The following is an 18,846-nucleotide window of genomic DNA, read 5'->3' as shown; positions in this document are numbered from 1 at the left end:
GCTTCATTGTATGTTGACACAGAATTATATACAAAGTATCTCAAACAAATGCGGTCTTTATTCTTTTTTTTGCTACACATTTTACATTATTTGCATTTTATAACATGTACAAAATTTAAGGGGTTCACGATCCAAAGTGTATCAAATTCAAAATTCAGATCAATTTGTTAAAGGTTCAATTACAAAGGAAATGTAGATTTGTAGCGGTGTAGATAAAAATAACCATTTCCCCTCTGGCGTTGAAAACATGACAATAATGCAGTAACAATGCAAGATGATGTTCTACATCAATGAAAATGGAGCCAAAAAGTGCAAATCTCCCGCAACAAAGGAAGGTTGACATTTTCCTTTAAGACATTACATGCAAACAAAAAAAAAGCTAGAGACTGCATGAAATCACAGGAACACATCCTTTACAAAGGTGTTCCACCTGGCTAAGACCCTGTTACAGGAAAGTGACGTAAGTATTATATTTTGTTGCCATATCACATCTGGTAAAACAGAAAAAAGACAAAAATCAGCCACCATAACCAGAATATGTGGAAACGGTGTGGCATGTGACATTAACACAAAGACACGGTTTCAACTGTCTGGTCTCCTGTCCAACCATTTCTCTTCCATGATGTGGAACGTTCTCAAACCTAGAAGACAACCGGATTTTATAACTAGCTATCAGTGCCAACAGTATGTGTATGTGAATGACCAGTGTCTATTGCAATCCTCAAGCTGCATCAAAGAAAGGTATATGGCTACACGAAACGAATATGAATAAGAAAATTTAGCCTGGTTTAAGTCCCTTCTTCATTAAAAAAATAAAACAACTTACTATGAAACTTTCAACTTTCATATATGCTTGGTAACCACCACACACATTCATTAACCTGCCAAATGTGAACAGCTTAACGTGGACATGAAACACTACATATATAAAAGCTAATTTACACCATTGAGCCCTGCTCTCAAAAACTGACGTGGATTTAACTCTGTCTGTGAAACTGGCTTTAAAAAAAAAGTGCCCAAATTGAAAGTTTTTAGAATATGTTTAGCGCCATCTTGTGTGAGTACAGAACGTTGTGTCACTGTAGTTCATGTAAGCTAACTGGTAACAGAAACAGTAATTCAGGGGAAAATAAGGACACTTAAAATAAAAATCAGTTTAAGGGGATCACTTTTGTGCTGCCCCTGGCTGTAACAATGAGATTTATGTTAGAAATGAGGCTATACTTTCTACTTTAACTCTCCATCTCTTAAGATGTAAATGGCTCGTTGTTGTTTGGCTAGCTGCACCGAATGGGAAAATCCACCTGCTAGCTGTAAGGGCAGGTTTTTAAAGCTCTTTATAAACGAGAATAGTGTGGAGGAGAGCCTGTTTGAGTCAGCTGGAGGGTGTTTCAGCAGACCGACGACCGGAAGTCAGAAACTCTGATTTTTCCTCGTCTGGTCGTGTGTACCAAGCTGCACAATCAGCTGATGTGATCAGCGTTATTTTATGCATTTTTTAAAATCTTACAAGTGAGGAAAAGTAAGTGAAGGAGATTGTAATGTGGATGTAACCTGTGATATAAACTGTTTAACTGTGCTTGGGAAAAGACAGGACATTTTATTAGATAAAACAGCGCTGATCACATCTTGCAAACATCTGCTTTGTCAGCTGATTGCACAGCTTGGTGAGAAAAAGCTGTTGTGTTGGACTCCAGTTTGTCAGTCTGGTGATTCAAACAGGCTCTCCTCCACACTGTTCTCATTTATAAAATGCATCAGAAACCAAAACATAACGACTAACAGGTGGAGTTTCCTGTTTTGCGTGCAGCTAGCCAAACTACCTAAAACCACTTACTGCTTAAGAGACAGAGAGTGACAGTGGAGTCGATTTGTTAGCATGAAACTCATTGTTGCAGCCAGTGGCAGCACAAAAGTAACCCCCCAAACCGATTTTTAGTTTTAGTGACCCTGTTTTCCCCTGAGTTATTGGTTCAGTTATTAGTCAACTAACATAAACTAATGTAAGTCTTTTTTACTGCAACCAACCCGACGATATCACGGTCTATATTGACACAAGATGGCGCTAAACATGTTTTATAAACTTTAACTTCACTTAATTCGTAAATCCAGCTTAACAGACAGTATTACATCCATGTCAGTTGTTGAGAGCAGGACTCCATCATGTAAATTAGCCTTTACACATATAGTGGTTCATGTCCACTTTAAAAATTACCGCTGTGACACAGCAACTCGGAACACATTCAATTCAAAAGCCCTACAACAGCAAGCGACAGTGGCGAACTCTTAAAACAGAAGGGTGATAATGTGAATTTAGTTGCTGCAGAGAATTAAATGAACCAAACTTTACAACACTTGTGATTAATCAAGCATTGTGGTATTTGAATTGAATCAAATTTACCCTGCAGTATTTAACTATATAGAAATTTCCTCCCTGTGAACCTCTTGGAAAAGTGCCCAACTCCTCTCGTCTTTTCTCCTGTATTCTAGATCTGGAAATGTAAAAAAAAAAAAACAAAAACAAAAAAAAACAAGCCTTGAAGCAGTAGATGAGTGACAAAAACAATGCTGGTTTCATTTCCAGAGTCCATTACTACAGGATGAAAAGCTCTGCCATTTCTAGCCAGGCATAAGCAGAGCTTGGACTTTGTCAACTGGCAGCATAGACTTTGGGTGGCAAGGTCGCAGCTGTACAGGAGGAAAAATATCTAGATGAGAGTCCACACTTGGCTTGGTAGCACCGAGGAGGCTGGAGGAGAACCACGACAAATGAGGCTGATGGTTTTCAAAGGGGCTGTGAGGGAGGACTGATGAGGTGTTTCGAAGCCCGCAAGCAAGAGGAGGGAGTGTTGCGAGACAGCCAGGACAGATGAAGGACACAGGAGACCAGGTCTGGGAGGCTTCCACATCAGGTTTCGTTTCAGGATGTATATGACCCATCGAGGCAAGCAGGGAACCCCAGAGACACAATACAGATGTTTGTGTGGAAGATAATGGAGGCCTTTGACTGTGGTGTTGCCTGCTTCCAGGTGAGCCAGTCTGACGGTTAACACTCTTGTTGGCCAGAACACAACAAGGGAGGCGGCGGGCTGAGGAAGAGGTTTCTGGACTCAGGTTGGAAGCCAAAAAGTGGGTCAGGCTGATCTCATCTGGTGGAAGAAGAGACTGGCCTCCTCTAGAGAGACTGAGCTGGTGAATCACAGCACTGGTGGCAATAAGGCCAGCCACACTGGTTAGATAGACCAGGCCAAGCATACAGGATACCTGAAAATGAATTGAGATGAAGTCTTATGATGAAACGCAGAACTGCATTAAGGAAAACCCATTATGTTTTCTTTATTTTCTGTCACATATACACTGCTACAATGAAGAACGCTGATATTTAATAGGCTCAAAGTTTAAATAATGAGGTCAACCTATGTATATTCACTATGAACCAAAAGAGACGGTACTCTTGGATGTCTACGATGGCAAAGAAAGATATTCGTCAGCTCAGGCACACAGCTCAACGAAGCCCCACCTACCTTTTCTTCAAACCATTTGTTTGAGAGGTGCAGCCAATCAGACAAAGAGTGGATTTAAGGGACAGCAAACTGATGGCTTATTTCAGACAAGAAATTGACTGAGTGCCCACATGATGGCCCATAAGAAGGTAAAAAATATCCAAATAGCTTTTGCCCCCTAAAGAGCAAGGGCTATACTAAAACTTTGATGTTTTATGATGTTTTTATTGTAATACGTCAGCCTGTTATGGGATCATTGTGACATCGCAGGGCATTGTATTGAAAAAATAAAAAGTGTGTTAAAGAGCTCTCTCCATGCCCTTTAACTTTGGGGGGAAAAAACAGCTCAGAGAAACCATAATGAGTAATGCGTTATATTAAAGTTGACCTTGGGGAAAAAAAAACAACCGGGACAGACAAACAAACAAACTGATCCTAATATGTACTTCCTTCCCTTCGAGGAAGAGAAAATATGGAACTGGAAATGGGCATAAAAGGTCTCCTTCAATACTTTGTGCACTTTGCTTGGTTGTAAAACTATAAAATGGATCAATTAAAAAAGCACTTAAATATAAAGGCTAAATATTAACGTTGTAAAAATATGTGTCCTCTTCCTACCTTAGTAAAGTGCTGGTAGATGGCTGTGAGGGCTTGACTCCATACAGAGTGCTCTAGCAGCACACAGAGGTCAGTGTAGCTGAACCAGCCGCGTTTCATCCCCTGCCGCTCTGCAATGCTGGAAATACACATCACAAACAGATATATTTGAAATGAAAGGCTTTAATCAATCCTGTTGTGTTTTGTAGGCTAAATGTAAATTCTTGTAAATGCTGGATTTTAGTGTTGAGTTACAACAAACCTGGTCTCCAGTTGACTTAGTAAATCAAAGAAGTCATTCGGGTCAGCGAAGAGGCTCCACTCCTTGAAGATATGACAGGAAGGTTTGGACACATCATTTGAAGCAAATGTTCGTGCAGGCACACCTTATTTACACACGCACACACAATCACTTACAATGGCGTTCAAGAAGTTCATCTCCAGGTTGTTGACAGTTTTGACATCCAACTTCCCAGCTGCTCCCCATTCATCATTGAACACCTCCTCTTCTTCACCTTCATCATACAGGTACTTGCTGGCAACCATCTAAAGCATGAATAAAAGTTTACAGTATTTCATGGCACTATCTCGACATTATGCTGGCTTAAAAAAATAATAAATCATAACAAAATCTCACTTAGAATGACATCTGAACCCTAAAAACATACCATGGAGATCAAGAAGAGGTCAGAGGAGGAGATCTTTTGGAGGTATTCAGGGTTTCTATGTCTAAGCCTTTCTATGTAAACAAGAGCCAGCATCATGGCACACGGAGAAATGCAGGCCTCCCTGAAACAAAAACAAATTGTTTTAGGGACATGATTTAGGGACAATCGCCCATTTCTAAAAGAATGAATAATATCTGTCTACCTTTACTTAGTACAGCACAAACCTGGCAACATGGGCAGCATACTTCTTCTGGAGCTTTCGTATTGGGCTTGGGGCAGACTTTTGGAAGATTTCGACGGCAATATCTGAAAGCAGAAAGTCAGAAAAAGTCAAAAAGAAAGCGGGCTCCAAGTGTGATTTTTATAACCCTCTTTTATCAGTGGTTCTGATCATTTAAAAAAAGACATTGTTTAATATACAAACTATGCTTTAAGCACCTGAAATAATATTAACAACAACATTAAACTGTCTTATAATAAGTCAGAAAGAAGAATTCATCCGGAACAGATTACTTCTAAAGCAGAGCCAAAAACTTTATATGTATAATAAATTTGGCTAAAGCTTTAAGTGACAGTAGACGCTTTGCTTACCTGTAACAGGGCAGGAAAGGGCATCTAAAGAAACATCATTGTCCAGGCCATAATATAATCGCTTTCTCACTCTTTCGGTCAATTTCTGGTGTCCAGGAAGAAACTATACGAAACACAAAATCCCAAATTAGGTATATTAGCTTGACTATTATGGAAACTGTTGGGTGAACTTAAGCTGCTAGGCGATATCAACAAAGAAAAATAAAACAATTAAAAATGATACAAAAAATTAAAAAAACAAGCTTAGCATATTTAAACCAATGCTAAAATGCTAACAGCAGAGAGTAGCTCTTGTTTACCATAACTGCTGCTAGGCTTGGGCTGGCCCGCAGCTCGTCGGCGGAAGTCTAAAATAACAGCTACCACTAGCATTATGCTATCAACGGACGCTTGCTTACCTTAAGGTTTTTAAGATTTACACATGGTAAGACTATTTGTACAGGTGAATACGTATCACACAGAAGAGTAAAGCATCTGTCTTCGCCTACTCGGCCAATATTTTGGGACAGGAGCTTCAAAGTTTACTCGCATAAGTCAGCTAACGCTAGCTAAAGCGCCTAGCCTTAGCTAGCGTGGTGTTAGCTCAACAACTTACCGTGAACTCTTGGAAATCCGAGAACTGAAATGTATTCTCGTTAAATAAAGCGTCGAAATCCATATCTACGACAGGTTAAACATTAGTCCGCCAAATAATGAGAAAAGGACAACTTGGCCTGGCTCCCTCCTGTTTGGTAAAGCTTGCAACGCCCTGACTGAGGGACACAGACGGTGACAGCTGAAACCTCCAGCTGTTTCCCTCTCTTTCCGGGCACATACAGATGCTGGGACTCCAGGGGGCGCAGTCTGCCGCTGTTACGCGAAAGTTAAATGCAGGTCAAAAGTTTTTCTTCCATTTCGTCCTATTTTATTTCAATTTTTTGAGTATATATGGCCCATTTAACCCTTCGATGAAACCACAGCCTCAGAAACTTGAATTGTTGTTATTGTAACGGAGCAGAATTCACTGACATCAAGCCATCAGTTGCAAAAAATTCACATGGTATGGCATGACTTACCAAAGATATACAACTCAGTTAATTCATTATAACACACAGTCCAGCCCATAATAATAATTTCCTGAATCTATCAGTAATGTGATATACTACCACCTTAATATTAAAAAAAAAAATCTAAAATGGACAGGAAATTGTTTTAATAAAAAAACCAAAAAAGTGGAAAACATATCATTTATTGCTCATGTGTACACAATGAAATGTAATATGAATATGAAATAGTTCCACAAAACTATAACTATGAACAACATACTTCGTGAGGTAGATACAAGACAGCACATTAACTTACTTAGAAGTGTATGGCTGTTCTTACTTAATAATTAAACATCTGTTACTGCATAGACATTTGATTTTAAGACATCTTAATTCAGATATTTTCACTTGTTAATTCAGCACAGGCACATATAAATAATGCTATTGCTATGTCATCATTAAAGAAAATAAAATATTTATTTTTAATCAGTGTCACAGGAAACACTGATGATAAGTGCCCGTTGTTTTATTTCCTTAATAAATGGAGATGTACATCAATGCATTACCAGCTCTTCTATCCTGCTTTATCTTCTGCCTAGCTGATGACCTAAAGCCTCAATGTGCAAATACGCTTTTCTAAAAGACTAGTGTCACTTTAAAGAACACAAATTCAGCAAACAAAAACTTAAAATAACAAAAAAAAAACTAAATCCCTGATGGCATGCATGTAATCTATTCTTATCCACAAATCATTCACAAGGTTCCATTAGTATCTCAGTGCACTAAGATGTAGTGTCAAGGCTGAGTTCCCTTTCATATGCCTCAGGTCATATTATTGCTCCAGAGTCGAGGCAGAACTATATGATCACTGCAGTTTTTCATTAAAAATAAATAAAAATTAGTAAGGTGATTTTCATGAAACTGGCATCATAGAGCCATGAATAGAACAAAAAGTCTCAAACTGAGCTGAGCAGTCTGAAGCCTGTGCTTTTGGTCTCCTGTATACGTTAATCTCTGGCTGTCTTTACATGAGCATCCACAAATAGTATATCTATGAAAGAAAAAGCGCAATAGGTCCTCTTTTAAAACTGTGAAAAAGAAAAAAGAAAATACGAAGTAAAGTAAAATAAAGTAAAATAAATGAAGGTAAGTATAAAAATAAATATGAGGAATGTCAAATAATTGGAGGTGATTTGTAGGGTTAGGAGGATTATACTAAAAAAACAAAATAGAAAACAACCTCAAAGCTAGGCATGATTCAAGCTCCACTCCTGTTTAGCAGTTTGGTTTTTAAAATGTCAAATCATTTGTCCCTCACTTTGTAAAATCTATCAGAAATATTACTTCCACCTTGCTGAATGCTTAAATCAAACATAACCTTTTCACAATCACAACAAAGAATAAAAGTGCTAACAGTTTTTTTTTCTTAAAGCAAATACATTCAGTGCCCGTGGTGTCCTGAGGACGTCGATGGTGGCTGCAGTTTCTCAGACTTGCGATCTTTGGTTTCGGTGTCTGATGATGAATCTGGGTCCTGAGCCTGTTGTTGCTTCATCCACATGTTTGCATATAAACCTCCTTTTTGTAGCAATTCCTCATGTCTGGGATGGAGAAAATGTTGTTATTTACTAACTGTTCAGTGAACACAGAGATGTGCTAATGCGAAACACAAAGATTACTCAGTACTCATTGTAAGTCCTGTGAAAAACTAAGTACGCCTTTACTGTTTCCACAGGAAATTAAGTCCACCATGAGAAAGATTGTATGTTACTGGATGTTGTTTACAGGAGTTTCATTCAAAACAATCAGGCACACTTACCGTCCACGCTCAGCAATCCGCCCTTCATTGACAACCAGGATCTGGTCTGCTGCGATGATGGTGGACAACCTATTACAGAGCAATAACGGACCCACAAGTCATCGGTGAAATAAATGAAGATGGATAAATTCACTTAAAAAACCTGACAGTACATGAATTTATTTACCTGTGAGCTACAACCACTGTAGTACGATTGGCACAGACTTTGGCCAGAGAGGCCTGGATGTTGCGTTCTGTCTGTGTGTCCAGGGCAGATGTGGCCTACAGAGAGATAATATTAGAAAACTGCAACTAACAGCAATGAGTTTACACTTGAGATGACAGTTCAGTCACATACCTCATCCAGCAGGATGATTTGTGGTGCTTTGAGGATAGTTCTGGCGATAGCCACCCTCTGCTTCTCTCCTCCACTCAGCTTCAGTCCTCTTTCCCCCACCTGGGTATCATAACCTGCCTGACAAAAACACAGGAAGAGGCTGAAAAAACTTCTTGCAAAGTATTAAAATACAACAGTCACCTCAAAGGCACTTTATATTGTAAGCTAAAGACCAAACAATAACAGAGCGAAAACCCCAACAATAACATCAAATCCCCTACAAGCATGGACTTAGCGACAGGGGGAAGAAAATATTCTTTTCAAAAGTAAGAAACTTCTGGCAGGATTGGCTGCAATCAGTTGGGGGTGAGGAGAGGGAGACAGAACAAAAGACACACTGTTAAAAGAGGTGAGTAAAGAAGAAGCATAAGAGGGGCCTGAAAGTTAAAGGCTCCGCCTCCCATTCTAATTTTAAATACTATAAGAACCACAAGTAGGCCCGGAGTCTGAGGACATGTGGTACTATAAGGACTTTCAGATAAGACGGGGCCTTATCTGAAAGCTTTGTTCAGAAATATGCATGTAAATGGTATAAACATAGATACATAGAAACACCCACAATGTTTTCAACAGTATGAAACAAATCTTTGAAGTCACAATGCTGAATAAACCAAGGGATTAATGTGCACATTACCATCAGGGAAGGTCATGATTTTGTCATGGATATCAGCAGCGAGTGCAGCCTCCTCCACCTCCTGGTCATTAGCAGTGGTGCGACCGTAGCGAATGTTATCTCGGATGGTGTCGTTGAACAGCACGGTATCCTGGGGAACCACGCCGATATGAGATCGCAGAGATGTTTGTTTCACCTGAGGAAAGATGATGAGAAAGTAATAAGCAGTTTAGACTCCGTGTATGTGTGTGTGTATATATATATATATAAGCATGCAGTTACAGTAATATTAAAGACAAGACTTTATGACTTCTGCTTATATTATTAATTTTACTGGTTGTTTGTTAATGTCTTGAATTTCCAAATATTTCTCACACAGTAGCTCTGGTGCCAAACCTCTTACCTTTGATATATCCTGGCCATCAATGCGAATGCAGCCTCCCTGAACATCATAGAAACGGAAAAGCAGTCGAATGATTGTGCTTTTCCCAGATCCCGACGGCCCAACCTGAAGGTATGTTAGTAATCCGTAATGTTAGCAACACCTTAACTGCTCAATGTAATGCTGGAAAGCAGAAAACATCGCGCCTCAGACTCACCAGTGCAACTGTCTGTCCTGGAAGAACTGTGAAGGACACATCCCTGAGAATCTCCTTGCTGCAAAGCAGTAAAGAAATCTAAGAATGAGCCATGCAAGAACACACTGAGACTGAAGTTTTAATAAAAGAAATCAACGCAAAAATAAACCAACCCGTTTATGTAGCTGAAGTAAACGTTTTCAAACTCCACTTTCCCCAGTTTAAAGAGAAGGCTTCCTGCATTTACTTCATCCTTCACCTGCATCAGGCAACATATAAAGACCATAAAAAACTCAAAACACATAAAAACCCCCCACTGATATCACCGCTGCAAATATTTACCCATCTATAAACATACCTCTTGATCTTCTTCGAAAAGTTGGAACATGTTTTCCATGTCAATAAAGGAAGTCTGGATCATTCTGCAGGGAAAGAAGAGAGAAACCAACAGTTGGCAAAAGGAGTCAAACAGAGTGTGGTTAAATAGCTTACAGTATATAATGTGTTATCCTCCTTAAAAATACATAAAAAAGCAATATCTTTAAAACAGCAAACTATTTATAATCTAATGACTTATCTGTATTTTCTTACCTGTAGTATGTTCCAAACCAGTTGAGTGGAATGTACATTTGGATGATGTAGGTACCGAAGAGAACATAATCTCCAACCTGAGGTTAGAGTTGTTTTTATGGTCAAACTGAATTGGACAATTCCAACTAGCATTGTATTTCTTAATGTTCTGAGTATCTATTAAACATAAAGTTCATCCACTTTCTGAAATAAGCAAATCAGCTCTCTGCCCCGCCTTTTAAAACAACTTTCTTTTAATCGGCTGCCCCTCCCAAATGAGTGGATGGGGCTGTCTGAGATAACCATATTAGCGATATACTAAGGATTTACTTGCACAGATGATGATCCTAGTATTTGAAAGTTTGGGCATGTTCATTATCAGTGTCTACCAACCAAATGTGGACAAGCATAGTGTGTGCCATTATTACAAAGTCAATACCTGAAACTTGCCCTCTGTGACAAAGTATGCACAGAGCAAGGAGCCTGCTAGCAGTCCTAATCCAATGACGACATTCTGGGTTTGATTGAGCAAGGCCAGAGATGCCTGCGCCCTCCACTCTGAAGCCTACAAACAATCAGAAACATGAGTCAAGACTTCAAAATATAGACTTCCAATATACAGCTACTGGTATCTTTGCAAAAATGTCTTATTCTCTGATGCTAACAAAAGCCAAGAACCATTAAGTACACAACTCCAGAACTGAGACCACTAAATAAAACACTTTTGTCCAGATCAGACAACAAGTGTAAGTTTTGTTTTTGGTGAAATTATGCTGCTGCTTTTCTGATTTTTATCAGTATGTTCAAGGACCCCTGATGCCAGCACGTTACATGCAAAGGATTAAACTGCATATAAATTGTGGTAAGAGACAGGTATGGATATCAGGCTTTTGCACATGCATACAATCTCACAATGACTGGGATCCATAAAGAAAGGACCATGTGTATGCACAGCTTTATGAATATGACAAAAGGAAAGTTCATGTTTATCTGCTTTTGTGTAGACATGCACACACATACAGGCTGTTGTCTATGTACATTGAGCTTTATGGGCCCAGAATTTCCCAGTGAGCTAACAGGTTTGCTCTACTGGCGAAACAGCAGCAGAATATTATGGATTGTCCAAATATTGTCCCAGGAAAATCAAAGCAGTAAAATCACACAAAAAACACTGAATTCCAACATCCAGTTATTTCATTTTGTCTTTGTTTTGAAATCAAACCTGACATAAATACTCATATTTTCTGGGTTGGCCACCTGGTGTGAGGCAACCTACTACATTTGCTTCCACTCAACATCTTAATACTAAAAGCTATCTGAAAGGTAGCAATAACTAGAAAGACTGTAGCAGAGCAGGTTTGCTCTGACTCCTGTTAAAGTAAACAAAGACATTTTCTAGTGATACAGCTGAAGAAAGAACAGCAGGGGAAGGCGTGGCAAGCCTTGTAATGCTTTATCTGCCTGACCTGACTTACCTGATAATTTAAGATTGCACCCTCAAACCGGCCGACCTCATAGTTCTCTGCATTGTAGTATTTTACCTTTTCAACAGGAATAAAAAGCACAAACAGTGACGAACTGTAATTTAGGTGCATTTTAGGATGAAAGAATAAAAAAACAACAACAACAAAACTTTGTGAACCACAAACTTATTTAATGTACCGTCTCAAAGTTTAACAAGGAGTCCACAGCCTTGGCCTTGGCAGCGTTATCCATCCGATTCATTTCTCGTCTGTACTTGGTTCTCCATTCAGTGATGATGATAGTCATAGCTGGCAAACACATTAATGTGAAATTACTACACAGTCAAAGAGGATCTGAAAAATCTATCTCAGGCCATGCGGAACTACACAGAAGATTAGCACACTTGAAGGTTTTCATTATTAAACTGGGTCAAAGCAAAGCTAGTTGAGGTTCAAAAGGTTCAACAGGCATAACTTACTGAGGTAGAAGGTCATGCAGATGAAGATAATAAGGCCAAGCCAGGCATTGAAATAAGTGATGAAGTAGATGATGGCGATGATAATATCAGCAATGGTTGGAAAGATGCTGAACACTATGTAGCTGTGGAAAAACACCAATACCTGAGTTTAATTTTTCTTCAGATTCTAACATGAGAGAAGCATTTATGGATAAAAAAAAAAACATTTATGTTGGGCATAAATGTTTTGGGCATTTATGTTGTAAACCTTGTTGGTTGGTATATTTTGTCAGCAGGTTCGTTTATGAGTTACTCATTTGTTTATAATTGTTATGATCCTGACCGTTACTATCTCACCTGACCAAGTTGTTAACGGAAGATGTGCCACGGTTGATACTTCTCAGTACTTCACCAGTTTTGCGGCTCAGATGCCAGCGCAGAGAGAGGGAGTGCAGGTGGCCAAACAGATTGACTTGAACCAGTCGATTGGTGTACTGCTGCACGCGGATCCAGACGAAAGTGCGTACGTTACTCAGAAATCCAGAGGAACCTGAGAAGAAGAGAAGATGACGGCATTGTACTGCAGTGATTTGAATCATATCTGCCTAACAGAGTACAGTTTGTTCACGTTAATGGGAAGTCTTCTTCACAAACCAAGGTTAATTATGGCGTTCCACAGGGTTATTTGCTACGACCGAATCTGTTTACATTATACTTGCTTCCCTTAGGCTATATTATTAGAAGACATAGCATACATTTTCACTGCTATGCAGATAACACCTGGATTTATCTATCCATGAAGCCTGATGACACACAAATTAGTTATGCTAAAGGAATTTCTAAAAGACAATTTTTTCTGTTTGTAAATTCAGATAAAACTGGCGTTATCATACTCTGCCTTAAAAAACTTTATGGTGTCTAACCACTGTGAGGAATCTTGGAATCATTTTTGTCCAGGATACTTCCCTCAATGCACATATTCAGCAAATATGTAGAACTGCTCCATTGCATTTGCACAACATCTCTAACCTTAGACACAACCTGTCTCAGAGTGATGCTGAAAAACTAGTTTGTGCATTTATTACTTCTAGGCTGGTTGTTCTTAAAACTCCCTGAAAAGCCTTCAGTTGATCCAAAATGCTGCAGCAAGACAAGTGACAGGAACTAGAAAGAGAGAGCAGATTTCTACCATAATAGCTTCTCTTAACTGGCTCCCTGTTAAATCAGGAATTAGATTTAAAACCCTTTTCCTTAAAAACAAGGTCTTGAATTATCAGGCCTCATTTGATCTTATCTTTAAGTCCTCACAGTACAGTATCAGTACAAAAGTGGAGCACTTCGCTCTGCTGGGTTACTTGTAATTCCTTGAATTTTTTAACCTTAACTCTACTTGATGTGACATGTGAGGCAGAAATTCATTGTGCAGCTCTCTACAATGTTCACTGTCTACACTGGGCATCCATGAGGTCCTACCTGCTCCTCCACCCTGCATGAGCTTGAGCAGGACATAAATACACACTGTAACAGCTAAAGTGTGCCAGCTGCTGCCATCAGTCAGTTCATCCACTGAAAACAGATGAGACAAAATGAGGCTTTCAAGCTGTGGTGAAAAGATTCAATGAATAAATAAAAAGCATTATGAGATTTTAATTTGACTGCAACAATGTCACTGCAGTGCCATCAGTGTGAGTGACTGAACATTTGAGTCTATAGTGCATGATGATGAAGACACATCACTCACCAATATACTTGGAGTAAATAGGTACAAAGATATTAACAGCCCTCTCCACTCCCAGCAGCCCCAAACAGAAGAGGACCAGCAGCTGGAGAAACTTGTTGCCTTGTGGCCACATGTAAGGAACAAGCAGACGGACCTTTTTCCAAAATCCCTTCCAGGTGGACTGGTTCTCCTCTGATCTTCCCAACAGGCTCTGACCCAGAGAAAGATATGAAACCATTAAAACAGCGTTAATAGAGTATAAAAGCATAGTTGCTGATGTGTTTCAATATACAGTGGAAGTGCTGCAAGTGCCCTGTCACTACCTGTCTACCGTTTTCTACGTCACGCTCATCTTCATTTATCAGTAGCATGTAAGGTCTCCTTGGCAACCCTGGAGCTTTGAGACCAATGAAGAAGAGCAGCCCAGTGCTAATGTAGCGCATCATCCACAGGAACAACTGCACCTGAAGTTTTCATAGATGTTTACACACACATCAGCATGGATACAAAACAGCGTTTAACACAGTGGTAACACAATGCTAACTAGAAAAATTTGCATTTCCTGCGAAAATGCAGTGTGGATGCTTTAAAGCTGAAGCTGTATGCAAAAACTAGCTGAAAAGTTGCAGAAATTGTAAAAACTTTGCAGAAGCAAAGGAACTTTGCTAAAATGGAATAACTTAGCAGAACTGCAACATCTTAGAGGAAACATAATACTTGGCAGAAATACAATAGCATAGCAGAACTTAGCAGAAATATTGTAACTTACCAGAAACATGATAACTTCTCAAAAATACAAGAATTTAGGAAAAATAGTATAAGATAACAGAAAGAATATATTTAGCCAAAAATACTTAAACATTACGGAAACACTATGATTTAGAAAAATAGTACAACAGAGCAGAAATACTGTGATTTACCAGAGACACTGTGATGAACTATGAATATTGTCATTTTAAATTAATACTATGGTTTAGCACAAATACTATCATTTGACAGAAATACTATCATTTGACAGAAATACTATCATTTGGCAGAAATACTGTGTTTCAGCACAAATACTCTGGTTTAGCACAAAGGAGATTAAGGAGATATGACAATTCGAAAATGCCTCTCATTACAGAAATCAAGCGGTGATTTTGAACAAACTCTCCATTGACTTTCTATGGAGAGTTTTCCGACTTTCTGTTGGTCTGAGGAGATTTGCCAAAATTCTATAAATTCCACAACAATGATAGTGACATTTTCAGAAAGCCAGCAAAAATACCTACATTTTGATGTATAATTTGTGGAAGTTGAGTGAAATTTGAGCAAGTAGCAAGAAGTTGTTCGGACATGAAGAGAAGACTGCGAAACCTTCAGTGGCAACAATAACAACGCATGTATTTTGTGAGAAATCACAATTTTGCAACTCAAAACTTTAAGAAGCATAAAAGTAAAACGGTAAAAGATTTGAAAAAGCTGATTTATACCTGAATAGCCCAATAATTTGAGAACATTTTAAAGTTTGAATGGTTGTTCTACGTGAAAATATGAGGAAGTAGTTAAGTTTCAAAAACAAGCTAATTTTAGCAGAATTGCAAAGTTTCCCATTCATTTCAAATTAAAGGAAAAAAGCTTAATATTTTAAAAAGTATAATAGTGAAAAATACCAAAAGACATAGCTGTTATTAGCAGAAATAGCAGAATAGTTTAAAATTTGAACGGTGAAAATCGGCTGAAAATTGTGGAAGTAGATCCACGGCGAAAAATGTACGGAAACACCAAGAAGGAACTCAATAGTGTGGATGCTTAAAGCATCCACACAATAACACAGTAATGTGAATATGCTGAAGACTGTTAAGTGTTTTATTGAACAGTTACCACACATCTAGGTAGTTTACTATTATAATATCATTTACTATTAAAATAGCACTTTCATAATGTTGACTTTATGGGATGAAGGATGCAATACAATAACATTTTGCATTTGCTTAGGATCTGAAAGTCAACTGAGCAGTGACTCAGCAGAAAAGGCTCAGGCATGCTTATCTTCCATGGCACTTTGTTTTCTTTTGTTTACTGAGCAGACACTTGATACATGAGCCTGACTGTACTACTCTGAGGAGTGGCGCTAAAAGCAGACTCATTTTTAATATATAACTAACCTTTGGCTCATAAAGACTATTTAATCACACACCGAAGAGCTTTATTAATATGCTGCAAACACACTCTGATCAACTTATCTTAACGCTAAATAAATAGAAATGGAGATTTGAAGGGATTCATTCTAAATTCATGAGAATGTACTTTGCAATTACACAGTAATCATCATATATTTATAAATACATTATTTGTTTTCTACTAAATAGTATTAAATCACTGTACTGTTAACCCTAAACAGATAGGAATGGAGATAAACTGCATAATGCAAGGTAAATGCAAGTATCAGCATGAATATTTTGAAAGTAGTCTTCACTTCTTTGTTAGGTTCCTGGAACACAATGTTAAAAAAATATCTTATGTGAGTGTTCACCTGTTGTGGTTTGTTCTCCAGGCCCCACCACCACTGAGGACTGTACCAGGACACAAAAGCCAGGTTCTCAGCACAGAAAGCTACAGCCCAGAACAGCAGCAGGACGGCACTGTGTCCTCTTGTCCGATCCGACACCAGGACCCTGCACCTCTCCACCCTGAGTAGAGCCATAGCCCAGGCCCATCCCAGGATGGAAAAGCAGCCGTACAGCACCACATACCCTGGAAGCTCATCTGCATTCGTGGCTCTCCAAATCATTCCACCCAGAAACTGGATGATCAGAAAGACGTGGAGGACCTGCTGAAAACCATAGAGGCAGGAGCGAGGAATGAACTTGCGCTCCATTTGCGTGCCATACTTTTGGTAGCATATGCAGTGGATGGTGCCAAGGAGGAAGGAGAGGGAGAGCAGGATGGTGGGGACCAGTGTGAAGTAGAAGCAGGGGGCGATGCCTTCATCCACCCAGGTTATGGAGATGGAGGAATTTGCTTCACAGTAGCTCTGCACAAACACCATGGCTGCAGCTAGGAGAGAGAAATCATTTTAAAATCCTAGCAGCAAATCCTAACAAAGACATCCCGCCTGTACGAGGTGTTTTATAGTATACCTAGAAAGGGGAACTGCTTTGGCTCTTTTACATTAGGCACTGATTTATGCGATAGTAGTAAATAAATACCGACATACAGCTAAAATGTGTGATAAATACTGTAGGCAGATAAAGAACAAATAGTGTAAGCAATTATAATTATTACCTTATAAACTTATAACTATTAGACTACATTTCAGAGGGTCTAGAGATAAAACCGGCTGTTGTTGTTAGTTTTTAACATTACCTTTCCCAGGCAGGCAGCTGTGAAGTCCAAACACTGTACACAGTCCACTTGTTAGTAACCGAGGCTACTCCAGGGAGACGAGCGAGTCCTCCGAGCTGTTATTAGCTTGCTTATCGTCTCTAACTGTAGTTCAAACGACCTTCAGTAATGACACCCAGAGCACAATAACTCACAGCTATGTGTCTGTCATTACTACCACCAGCTGTGTGTTACACTGATGAAGCCGGTGTTCGGAGTCCTCCCAGTTCTTCTTCTTCTTGTCAAATTTTCCTGGCGAAACCGTGGAGTAACGCTGCCAGCTGGCACGGAGTGTGAACACACACAGACACACCAAATAAAAAAACAAAAACAAAACCCTTTTAAATCAAATTAGTTTGTCTTAAAAACAATGTATTAGAAATTGTACACGGACCGCTAGCTTTTAAATCAGGTCCAGTATCATTTTCATCTTAATTAGGATCAGTAGTTTCTTCTTCTCCACTGCCTGGAGCAAATTTAGCTTCACACCTTTGCCATTGCAGTGCACTGCAATTCATACATTAAAAAGCAAGAATAGTTAATACATTACTTTCAATTAGTGCACCTGTTTTAAGGTGCACCCTTGAGGTATCAAACCTGAGACAAAGGCTCAATACTGTTAGTTAAAGAACAATTTGCAGCCATGGACATACGAGCAGAAACAAGGACACAGTCAGTCTTAAACACAACATCAAGCAACTGAGGCAGCATTATTCAGAAATCACACTGCCACTGCAATCACCTGAACAAACGGCTAAGAAAGCTGCCTTTTTACATTAAAGCTTATGCATACAAACCTTTATTTTAGTGTAAAGACTCGACAGAGACACAGAGGCATTCCAGTTCAAGAGTGCTGCTATAAAAGCACACAAAGCATCTATGAAATGCATGTCATTATTTTTCATTTACACTATCAGTTAATAAGGCAAATAAGTATTTGTGACATAGGTTACTATAAAAGCAGGCTGGGGAGAATCCACACTTGATATGAGTGTAACACTGCTTACTTATGTGAAATCATCATCAGTGAATGCTTGCAAAACAGAAACTACCTTGGTATTATAACAAACGGCTTGACATTGGCCACACATCCACACTTGCAGGTTTCTTTTTCCTCTCTCTTTTTGCTATCTTCACACCGATGTCTCTCTTTCTCGCCTGGCTCTTCTCTCAGTCTTTGTGCTGTCATCCAACAGGTCGGTGTAACACTGAAGCAGGGTTCAGTTATCTATATCACCTATCCACCCATATCAATTGCATTATTCAAGCTGAGTATCAGGCTTTTACTGCTGGCGGTTGACATAAGCAGTTCTTTTCACCTTTTTTCTTACCTTTTTAAATTCATTTTTATTATTATTTATGTCTTTTTGAAGAGATCTGGCCACGAAGGCAGCTGAAATAGCAACATATGCAACATCACAGGTTTATCAAGGTATTTTAAGTAGCCATAAAAGACTGGATTGATTATAATGTAGGTGCAAACTTTAGTCATGGAGATA

At 39.0% G+C, this 18,846-nt stretch overlaps 2 protein-coding genes across 2 annotated transcripts; both read right to left on the bottom strand.

The window, feature by feature from the left end:
* Positions 1–32: 32 nt before the first annotated feature.
* cnppd1 (cyclin Pas1/PHO80 domain containing 1) lies at positions 33–6,152 on the bottom strand. Its single transcript, XM_085398915.1, has 8 exons — positions 5,955–6,152; positions 5,360–5,462; positions 4,993–5,074; positions 4,769–4,889; positions 4,518–4,646; positions 4,363–4,424; positions 4,122–4,239; positions 33–3,264 (listed from the first exon to the last, which is right to left on the bottom strand). Exons 1-8 carry the CDS (start codon positions 6,015–6,017, stop codon positions 2,620–2,622), a joined length of 1,323 nt encoding a protein of 440 aa, XP_085255041.1. The 5' UTR covers positions 6,018–6,152; the 3' UTR covers positions 33–2,619.
* A 394-nt stretch (positions 6,153–6,546) lies between these two features.
* Positions 6,547–17,558, bottom strand: LOC146642569 (ATP-binding cassette sub-family B member 6-like). Its single transcript, XM_085397729.1, has 20 exons — positions 17,330–17,558; positions 16,497–17,020; positions 14,305–14,445; positions 14,003–14,192; positions 13,735–13,827; positions 12,619–12,811; positions 12,283–12,404; positions 12,003–12,112; positions 11,816–11,881; positions 10,780–10,905; positions 10,362–10,438; positions 10,129–10,192; positions 9,944–10,029; positions 9,792–9,849; positions 9,596–9,700; positions 9,214–9,388; positions 8,541–8,653; positions 8,370–8,464; positions 8,204–8,272; positions 6,547–7,985 (listed from the first exon to the last, which is right to left on the bottom strand). The coding sequence occupies exons 2-20, from the start codon at positions 17,010–17,012 to the stop codon at positions 7,826–7,828; spliced, it is 2,559 nt and encodes an 852-aa protein (XP_085253855.1). The 5' UTR covers positions 17,013–17,020; positions 17,330–17,558; the 3' UTR covers positions 6,547–7,825.
* Between the last annotated feature and the right edge of the window lie 1,288 nt (positions 17,559–18,846).

Source organism: Rhamphochromis longiceps, linkage group LG23 (assembly GCF_057381845.1).
Source record: "Rhamphochromis longiceps isolate RC_006_pf linkage group LG23, R_longiceps_female_GT1.1, whole genome shotgun sequence".
Lineage (NCBI taxonomy): Eukaryota > Metazoa > Chordata > Actinopteri > Cichliformes > Cichlidae > Rhamphochromis > Rhamphochromis longiceps.
The sequence above is the reverse complement of the archived record's forward strand: the minus strand, read 5'-3'. Positions and strand labels throughout refer to the sequence as shown.

Bases quoted from the DNA above. Each gene is read 5' to 3' on its own strand.
- cnppd1 (XM_085398915.1), bottom strand. From the start codon at position 6,017: ATGGATTTCGACGCTTTATTTAACGAGAATACATTTCAGTTCTCGGAT. The intron at 4,240-4,362 runs GTTTGTTGTAAC...GTGTATTTCCAG, and splicing joins CTAAGTCAACTGGAGACCAG to CATTGCAGAGCGGCAGGGGA. The intron at 3,265-4,121 runs GTAGGAAGAGGA...ATTCATTTTCAG, and splicing joins TCTACCAGCACTTTACTAAG to GTATCCTGTATGCTTGGCCT.
- LOC146642569 (XM_085397729.1), bottom strand. From the start codon at position 17,012: ATGGTGTTTGTGCAGAGCTACTGTGAAGCAAATTCCTCCATCTCCATA. The intron at 10,193-10,361 runs GTAAGAAAATAC...CTTTCCCTGCAG, and splicing joins TGGTTTGGAACATACTACAG to AATGATCCAGACTTCCTTTA. The intron at 7,986-8,203 runs GTAAGTGTGCCT...TCTCCATCCCAG, and splicing joins CGGATTGCTGAGCGTGGACG to ACATGAGGAATTGCTACAAA.